Source organism: Cnephaeus nilssonii (assembly GCF_951640355.1).
Source record: "Cnephaeus nilssonii genome assembly, chromosome: 4".
NCBI classification, from domain to species: domain Eukaryota; kingdom Metazoa; phylum Chordata; class Mammalia; order Chiroptera; family Vespertilionidae; genus Cnephaeus; species Cnephaeus nilssonii.
The window spans coordinates 37,746,849-37,757,168 of NC_137075.1; the positions used below are offsets into that span (position 1 = coordinate 37,746,849).

Sequence of the window (10,320 nt, forward strand, 5' to 3'; positions counted from 1 at the left end):
CTAATGTTGATGGAAAGTGGAAAAGTAGTCATTATATCATAAATAACCATGGAGTTGTTTGGGATACACTTGTAAACATTCCTATACGTGTACTTGATTGGAGTACATTTGTATCTATATCTTCAGCTGAAAGTGTATTTGTGATTTTTTTTTTACAAGATAGTTACATGATAAAAATTATCTATCAAGGGTTGTGTAATACTTGGCTTTGAGGTGTGTGTGTGTGTGTTTTATTGAAGTATAATGAACATACAACATTATATTAGTTTCCGGCATACAACATGATTTGACATTTGTATGTATTGTGAAACAATTAGCACAGTAAGTAAGACTCTTTACCCTCTATCCCCATGCAGAATTACAAATTTCTTTTTATGTGATGAGAATATTTAAAATTTACCTTCTTAATAACTTCCAAATTTAAACTACAACTCTATTGACTATAGTTACCATGCTGTACATTAATTACATCCCATAGCCTTGAGTTCTTTTTTTTTTTTTTTTTAATTTTCACTCTCACTGATCACTTTAGATGTCTGGGAAAGGATCATTGAATGCAATGTGCAACTGGCCATTATTTTATTAATGTTAGGGTTAACATGTTGATTTGGGGGAATAATTAGCTTTAGCCATATTTCATTTAACTTATTATTTTATTTGCCCACTTTTTAAACAGCCTGAGCACAGCCCCACTGAGCAGGACGATAGGACTCCTGGCAGACTCCAAGCTGTCTGGCCACCCCCAAAGACAAAGGACACAGAAGAAAAAGTGGGATTGAAGTACACTGAAGCAGGTAATGTGAAAACAGGCCAGGCACCCAGGCATGGGTCTCCTGCTGCAATGGCTTTTAGTTCTAATTCAGGAGACTCTCAGAATTTGAGTTTTTGTTTTGTTACAAAATGTAATGCTGAAGGCTTTTCTTTTTGGTTGCGCCTTTAAAGGGAACCCTTACACTCTTATCGTTAACGAATCTTTTCGAAATGAAAGGTGAATGCAGTGGAATGAATGAAGGGGGGCACCGGCGTAAAGTAAGAGACCCTTTGGGGAACTAATGGAGAAGGTAGATTACAAATTCCTCAGGAAGCAGGTGGTTGGCCCTCTATAATGTGTGAGCTGGCAGGGTTGCTGGAAGAGGCAGAGTATGGTTCTCCAGAGCTGTAATCTGATTTGCTGTTTGTCTGTGACTAATGCTTTTCAGCTACAGGAACCTTGTGCAGAGTGAATGTACAGATCCCATATCAGTTACTCTTTCACTTTTGTTACACAAAAGCTTTATTTCATGGATGGCCATTTTTAAAGGAACCTAACTCTCTGGAAACCTTCCTAAGAGCTTTGCTTGAATATATTTAAGTGGAGTGGGGATCTAGACATTTTTACTCTGTAAGTGAAAGGTTCACATGAAATTGTAAAAAGAAATGAAAGATGAGAGGATAGTGTATCTTAATTGCATATGTGTGAATGTATGTGTCTCTAATGAATCCTCTGTCATCCTAGCATCTGTAGCTTACCTATGCATGCTTATATTTTACTGGTTGCCTTAGGTATGTGTGCATATTAAGGTCAATCTATCTGGTTATAAAAAAGTGTTTCCTTCAGTTCTACTTATAGGTAGATATAATGGATCAAAGTTTAGGTGATTTAGTAATAGTCTCATCCTTACCAATGTATCATGGCATCCTCCTTGTAACTGGCCATTAATGTTAATTTTATTAATGTTAGAGTTAACGTGTTAATTTTCAGGGAATAATTAGCCAAATTCCATTTGGTAATAGAGAAGGGAATAAACCTCAGTGGTATTTGGGGGGTGTTTATACTTCTACAGAGATTCCTTAGGTTTCACTTCTGTCTTCCTTTATTTCTGAAGCTCAGCGGAGCACCCTAGTTTACCTCATATGTGGCTTTTCCAGTCTTTCTTACTTTCTTGTTTTAATATAATGATCTGTGTTCTGAGAGGTCTCTGAGGTTTTGGGTGAGATGGGGAAAATGAGGATGAAGGGCCGAACAATGACAGTTCTCCTACATGGGCTCTGATGGCACAATGACATCATGCAGCAGAGAGAGAGTGACTATTAAGGAAAGGCGTCTAGGTCCCCAGCCAGTTCTCATGAGTGACAGTACTATGGCTTAATAACTGTGTTCCTAGGGCTAGTGCTCAGGTTCTTGAGAGCCTTGGAGGTACACAATACCCCGTGGATACACTTGGGGAGAGAGTGGTGGATACACTTGGGGAGAGAGTGGTGGATACACTTGGGGAGGGGGAGAGGTGGATATAAAAAAAGAATAAGATACCCCATGCCTGAAGGCAATTTGTTTTTAACCCAATACTCATTATTAGCTTGGTGCCTTGTCACTTACTGCTAATCTTGAGGAAGTTAACATTTTCCTTCTTATTGTCTGTCTCTGTTGTTGAGAAATAAGCGTCTGGCCTATAACAATGCATTCTGTGGTATTTTCATTGATTCCCCTGCCCTTAGGGAAACATACAAAATTTGCCACTCTGTAGGAATCACAGAGACAGAAAAACTAGATACAAAATATTTCAAGGTATTTGAAGTCTTACGCTTTTATACCTTCAGTGCTTTTATTTTTTCTAGGGTGTATTATTCATTAAATGAGTGAAACAGGAGATCAAGACTCTAGCATTCATATTTCAGTTGTGCGACAGCAATTGTGAGCTGTTGACATCTGAGCCTACTAGTAGTTCTTGGCAGAGATGGAAAAGAGATGATGTTTTTCATCATGAGTCTCATGCTGTCCTTATGCTGCCCTCGGCCACTTCGGACTTGCCCCTGCTTAGATTTCCCTCTATTCAGTTGATAAGTTCAATGATCTTCTTTTTTCTGAGGCTTAAGATAACACCTAATACTGTAAACTCACTTTGTTCAAGAATAAAAAGTAAAAGAGAGCTGATATCAGAGAAGCTGTCCCCTTAAACTACTGCTTCTTGAATCCTCTTTGCCACAGGATGGTAACTAGCCACTGTTGCTGGTGCCCACTGCCAAGGATTCTCTCTCTTGTCATTCCCAAGGCCTTCAGCATCATCTGTAGCTGCTGACACTGTGACTACCTTGGCAGCTAAAGCCTTTGGCTCCCATAAGAGCCTCTGATGCCATTTTGATGACATTGTGCCCACCATCAAGGGCAATTCTGCTGCCAATCTCTGAGCTCTTGGAGCCTTGGTGATGTGCCAGTTGAGAGAAACACCAGAACCTCCAGAGCTGTCACTCAGGGGACTCTCAGGTGTTAGAGTTGACCTCCACTACTCTGGGAGGGCCCGTGTTGGCTCACTGTTGTGCCTGAATTGCTCTGCTCAAGGAGAGAGAATCACTTTCTCCCATCTCTTGGGCTGTGCTTTCTTACATTCTTCCTTGTGTTTGGAATGCCTCACTGCAGTTTTGAGTGAAAAGAGAATCCCCCCACCCCCTTTTCCTTGGACTTGAGCTGGAGACCACCTGAGTGACAGACCACATGTTCTTCTCAGAACCGTCTTTTCCCCTCTGAGCACAGGAGCTTGCTGTTGAAACAAGCTTGGGGGATGGTCTTACATTTTCAGAAGGAATTCTTTAGTGGACTTCTCACATCTTAACAGTTAATCAACCCAATGTGAGTCCCTGCCACTTTCCTGTGGAGCCGACCAGAAATAGCAGTGAACTTGTGGAGCTCGGGGCTAAGCAAAACCCAATCATGACAAAGTAAAAAGGTGTTCTGTGACACATACAAGGGGAACCTGAGAGAAAAATGCCTACCTTTTAAATTTGTGGCAAAAGCAATTTGTCTCATGAGAAATAGATAACCAGTATTCTGTCCCTTTTCTAATACACTTTCCTGTATGTGCTGAGGTTATGTAAGGGTTAGTAACTTCCTTAGTCTTTAAAAACAAAAACCTAGAAAGCATAAGATGCTCTCGGTATCATAGAATCATTGAATAATAAGAGTTAACATAGGGTTAAATGTTTTATCTCAAACTTGAATGAAAATAATTTATTAACCAGCTTAGGTCAGATCTTTTGTGCAGTATAAAGGCATCTGACCTTATTTTCTTTTCATTGCATGTATTACTACATCAAGCACAGTCCTGTTGGGAATCAGGCAACACTCCAATTGGGTGACTTGATTGAGAGTTTATTAGAGAACTAGAGGCCCTGTGCACCAAATCCGTGCACTTGGGGGATGGGGGGTGGGGAAGGGTCCCTCAGCCCGGCCTGTGCCCTCTCACAGTCCAGGACCCCTCGCTTCTTACCACCCGCCTGCTCGCTGCTCCTTACCTCTTGCCTCACTGCTCCTTAGCACTGCCAGAGAGGCAGGAGAGGCTCCTGCCACCACTGCTGCACTAGCCAGCTGTGAGCCTGGCTCCTGTGGGAGCACACTGACCACTAGGGGATGGCTCCTGTGTTGAGTGTCTGCCCCTTGATGGTCAGTGTGTGTCATAGGGACCAGTCATTCTGCAGGTCCTTCCACAGTTCGGTTGATTTGCATATTAACCTTTTATTATATAGGATATTTACAAAGGTGTGGGCAGGGTTTAGGAAACTGAACAAGGGATAAAGCAGTAGTTTGGGTTGGTAATAGTGAGAAGTTTTTGCAGTCCTAGACCTGAAGGGGCAAGGGTCGGAGAAGCTATTGGGAAACCCAGAACTTCAGAGGGAAGCTTAGTAGTATGGAAAACACTGCCTAACAGGAGCCCAGCAGGGGACTTGGGACTTGGGTGGAGGGCTGCAGTGATCTCCCCGGGAGGGAGGGGAATGTGTGTGTGTGGGGGGGAGGGGGTACCTATACCCTGACCCTCTTCTGCTCTGTGGTTTCCCACCAGTCGCTTCGTTGGCCTGCATGGACAGGATTGGCACATACATCAGTACCCCTGACCACACAGGCTTTATACAATGGCATGAAGAAAAACTCATTTTTTTATCATCCTGTGGAAGCATTATGTTTTCTGCTCCAGTCGGTTCATAGGAAATACAATGGCCATCATTCAGAGCCTTGCTCTGTGGATATCTACTTCTCCTTAATATAGAGGCTTTGTTTTCTGATCTCAGAAAAATCTTCCGTCGCCATCTAGGATCATTCTCTTTCAAAGTTTTAAAAATGTTTTCGTATATTGCAAAATAATATTTTGGAAATATCCTGAAATATCAGAAAGCAAAAGAAACTATCTGTTATCCTGTTCCATAGAGAAACCATTGCCAACTTTTTGCATCATGATAGGCCAATGCGAATTTAGGACTTAAAATTTTATTTGATCACACTCTGCAGGCTGCTTTTTTCACTTGAAAACTTGACTATTTTTTAATGACTTCTGTTACATTTTAACAAAATTCCTTATAGTAGAATTGCTAAATATAAGGGTATATGCTTTTTTAAGGTTTTGATGCATATTAATAAACAGCCAAAGTTATGTTTTCATAGTGAATATCTTTAGATAAAAATTAATATTTTTAGAACACTGAAAATATTTTTTTCCTTTATCATTTTCCTTTAATTTTAATTGTAATTTCTGGGGTACATAAGTTTTAAATATTTATGTAGTCATATATTCTCATTTTATTGTATATCTTTTCTATTGGCTTATGAAGACTTTTCTGTATTCAAAGATCATCTATACCTTCAAATTTCTTAAATAATTTCTTTCTACTTCTTCCTTTCTTCTCGCTTTCCTTCAATTTCATATAAAAAATTAATTTTGGTGCGTAGCCTGAGGTAGAGATCCCAGCCAACCTCTTTTTTCCTAAGTTGTTAATTTTACAGCAGGCTTCTGGAATAATTATCCCTCTGTGTGCTACGTTTGGACTATTTGGGGCTTTCTGCTCTCTTTGATGTGTTTGAAATTTTGTATCAGCATTTTAATTATTGCAGCATGATACTGCATCTCAGAATCTGTTCAAGTTGTCATGCATACTTTTTGAAAATATGTTTGTGGCTTTCTCTTATTTATTCTTACAGAAAATCTTAGTTTGCTTGGTTAAGTTTCAAAAGGGTTCCTTTGGGACCTTTATTGGAATTGCATTAATTTTTAAATTGATGTGAGGGTGGGTATGAAAATTGAGATCTTTAAAATGCTTAGTATTTCTGCCTAGGAACATAGCTTATAAAACTATTCAAATTTTCTTTTATTATTTTTCTTTAAATATATTCCAAGCATATTATTTTTTAAAAAAAAAATAAATACAATTAATGAATTTGTATCTTACGATTTATTTTTCTTAAAAGTCAAGCGCATTCCTAAAAATCTTGTGACTCATGAAAACCAGCTCTGATTAGTGATTCTTAATATTCTGTGACGCCTTTAAAAACCAGTGATGATAGAGAGCGATGGAAGAAGACACTGCAGTTAATTTTGCATATATTTCAGACCCGCGTCCTCCTAATGAAGTTAATGTTTGTGAGATTAAAATGGTACCATTTGGGGAACTGGCAGTAACTTAATTACCCATGAAATGAGGGAGAAAAAAGTACAAAGAGAAGTACTCATGTTTTCTGAAACAAAATGAACTGTGCATATTTGGTTTCTCTTCCAACGTGCATCTGGAAAAGCTCTTCTCCACTGGCTGTACCTCAGAGCTGGCCTGCAGCCAGGGCATGGCATATAGACTGCCCTCCTGAGAGTAAGCACCTGGGAAAGAGGCCCTAGCAGAGGGCACCATGGCCACCGGAGATTGGAGTGAGCAAGCTGTCAATGCATGTGGCATCTCTTGGGGCTTACTCACAGCACCCAGAACCTGGGAGTAGCTCAGGAACATCCTTATTCGGAATATTTTTGGATCAGATAGAGAAATAACTCACCTCTCAACGACTGCCTACTTTCTGGTTTGTTTCTAATTTGGGTTCCCTTAGTTATAGAGCTATTGGCTACCCTTCTTAGTGAGCCAGACATCCTTGCCTCACTAGCCAGGGAAAGCTATAAATATTTTGGAATATTTTAGTGGCCTACTGTACTATGAAAAATTTCCTCCATTCATAGCTAACAGGCTGCATTAGCCATGAATGGATTTTCCTTTAATGTCCTTTGTCTAGACAGGATTATGCTAAGTGTCTTCTTTCTCCGTTTAGGCAATGAGTTTGTGCATTGTATATTTTATAGGCCTGTGTGATATGTTACTGTTCCGGGCCAGATGATGAAACCTCTGTTCTTGTTTTCTTGAAGGAAAGATTTCAGTCAAGAGACAAAGTGCACTAAAGCAATCCAATGATTTCTTGGCCACAGTAAAAATACACTAGGGCGGTGAGACAGGAAGGGCACAGAAGAAGCAGGTGAGCCTAGGCTGGGCTGCTGTGGCTCACTGGGAAGTCAGAGAAGAGAGGGCCGTGCAAATAGCTTCAGGGGGTTAGCCTGGATGAGCTGCCACTGACCATTGCTCCTCTGGCTGCAAGTGTCCTGGGGTCCCTGAGAGGGAAGAAGGGGGTGGGAGAAGGGAATAGTGTGGGTGTGGTGGCGTGGGATGGGGGAAGGGAATAGTGTGGGTGTGGTGGCGTGGGATGGGGGAAAAGGGAATAGTGTGGGTGTGGTGGCGGGGGGGGGGGGGTGATCTGGGTCCTTTGCATTGAGGGTGTTTATCTCTCTCTTACTGGTGGGGATTCTTAGGGGAGGTCTCAGGGGAGGGTCTCAAGAGAATATTCATCAGCTTTACAGGTGTGCTCTTTGTTGTTGTTTTTCCATTGATATTTAGAGAATGTGGAAGGGAGGTATGGAGGTATGGAGGGAGGAGAGAGAGAGAGAGAGAGAGAGAGAGAGAGAGAGAGGGGGGGGGGGGGGGAGACCAATGTGAGAGAAACATTGGTTGTCCCCTAACCAGGGCCCAGGATTGAACTTGCAACCCAGGGTATGTGCCCTTGACCAGGAATTCAACCCACCACCCTTTGGTCCACAGGCTGATACTCTAACCATGGACCACATGGGCCAGGGCCACTTGTCCAATTTTAATAAGTTGTCTATTTTTTATTTTGAAGAGAAGTTCTTTTTCTCTGCTGGGTGTAATCTCTTTGGTTAATTGTGTTGAAAATATTTTCTCCCACTCTGAAGGTTGTCTTTCCACTTTCTTAATGGTGCCTTTCAATGAAGAGAAATTCTCAGTTTTACTATAATCAATCTTGACCTTATGGTTAGGGCATTTTGAGCCTTCTTCAACTAATCTTTCCCCAACTCAGTCATGAAAATATTTTCTCAAATTATCTTAAAAAGGGCATTGGTGCTCTTCATTTGTCATATAGACCTACATATACTGGGCATTGATTTTTGTGTATGAGTTGAGGTGGTTCAAGTTTGTTTTTTCCATATCCAAATAACGTAGAATTATTTACTGAAAAACCCAACTTCCCTCCCCTGAAACTGTCTATTCTGTTTCACCATTCTCTAGGCTGATCTAACCTTGGAAAAGTTTAACACTGACTTAAAGAACTCTGTAGTAGGTCTTGATCTTCTAGAGCAGCGGTTCTCAACCTTTCTAATGCCGAAACCCTTTAACACAGCTCCTCATGTTGTGGTGACCCCCAACCATAAAATTATTTTCGTTGCTACTTCATAACTGTAATTTTGCTACTGTTAAAGAATTGTAATGTAAATATCTGTGTTTTCCGATGATCTTAGGCTCTATAGCAGCGGTTTTCAACCTGTGGGTCATGACCCACAGGTTGAGAACCGCTAGCAGGGTCACCTAAGACCATCGGAAAACACAGATATTTATATTACGATTCATAACAGTAGCAAAATTACAGTTATGAAGTAGCAACAAAAATAATTTTATGGTTGGGGGTCACCACAACATGAGGAGCTGTATTAAAGGGTCGCGGCATTAGAAAGGTTGAGAACCACTGTTCTAGAGTGTGTCCTCTTAGCTTGGGTATTCTCAGCTCTTTATATTTCTACAAGCATTTTAAAATTACTTTTAATCAAATTTTTAAAGATTTTGTTGTTGTTTTTTAGAGGCAGGGAGAGGGAGAGGGAGAGAAACATCGATGTGATCATGAAACATCTATTGGCTGTTTCCTGAACTCCCCTTATCAGGGATCCAGCTCAGAATCGGGGCACGTGCCCTGACCGGGAATCAAAGTGGCCACCTTTTGGTACATGGGACGACACTCAACCAACTGAGCCACACCGGCCAGGGTGCTTTTTATCGGTTTTGATATTAGGGTTTTTATTGCATTGACATCTTTACAATGATGAGCCTTTAATTACATGAACACAGTGTATCTTTCCATAAATAAAATATTTATTTGAAATGATCTCTAATTTTTCTTAGTGTTTTACAGTTTTCTTTGTAGAGGTTTTACACAATTTCCTTTAAATTTAAAAATTTTTCTAAGTATTCTAAAATTTATGGTACAATTGTGCATGTTTTTTAAAATTCCATTTTCTGACTTTTTTTGTTAGAAAATCTCTCTCTCTCTCTCTCTCTCTCTCTCTCTCTCTCTCTCTCTCTCTCGTATTGACCTTGTATTCAACTTTATATATTGCAAACTAGCTACAACACAGCTTTTTTTCTTTTGGAAGAATAAGGAGCTCTTCCCAATAAGGATCTTTGCAGTATATACAAAGAGCATTCTCATTCTACCTTATTTTTTTAAATGGCTGCATAGTACTCAATAAAATAGTAACTGTAAAATATTGATTTCTTTCTTTACTGACAGATCTTTTAATCACTTAGATTCTTTCACTGTTGCAAACAGTGCTGTAATGAAATTCTCGTACATCTATTTTGTGCATACCTATAAATACTTTGATAGGATAGAAGCAGAATTGCTGTTGCCTATTTTAACCACTGGTAGACACTGCACAATTGCCCTCTCAAAATATTGAACCAATTCTAAAGTAAAATAAGAATAACCGCTACTCACATTTCACCAATGTTCATTTATTTTATGCCAATATAATGGTTAAAAGTTGCATACACTTGTTTTAAGTGTGTATTTTTCTGATACTGGCATGGTTGGTATCTTGTTCATTTTATCTTCTTTTGTGACTTGCTTTGCTTTTTTTGTAAATTGCATCATTAGTCTTTACTCTTTTGATTTGAAGGAGCTTTTTATATATTTAGGAAATTAATCCTTTGACTGTTATATATATTGCATTCTGAATCTCCAGCTTGCCATGTCTTTTATCTCCTGCTCTTTCATTATATGGAAATTTTATATTTTATGTAGTTACATCTTTTCTGGATTTATTGTTGGTTTAAGGAAGTTTTTCCTAACCTAAACTTTAACAATAAGTATATTTTAGCTAAAATACACACATATATGTTTAGATTTTTTTTTTTAAATCTAGAATTTGTTTTTGTGTTTTGGTGTAAATAAAGGTGTATTAAGGGTGGCAGTGTGCTGTAATG

At 39.5% G+C, this 10,320-nt stretch overlaps 1 protein-coding gene across 3 annotated transcripts in view; it reads left to right on the forward strand.

Annotated features, from left to right (window-relative positions):
* The window catches only part of FMN1 (formin 1), a gene marked incomplete at its 5' end in the record, with an annotated part of 414,719 nt that overhangs the window by 105,118 nt on the left and 299,281 nt on the right, over positions 1 to 10,320 (forward strand). For 2 of the 3 annotated variants that reach the window (XM_079768750.1, XM_079768752.1), the window contains one exon: positions 677 to 794. The exons of the other annotated variant lie outside the window; for it this stretch is intronic. In XM_079768750.1, coding sequence (XP_079624876.1) covers positions 677 to 794 — 118 coding nt within the window. The remainder of the gene's footprint in view (positions 1 to 676; positions 795 to 10,320) is intronic. 3 annotated transcript variants of the gene reach the window in all.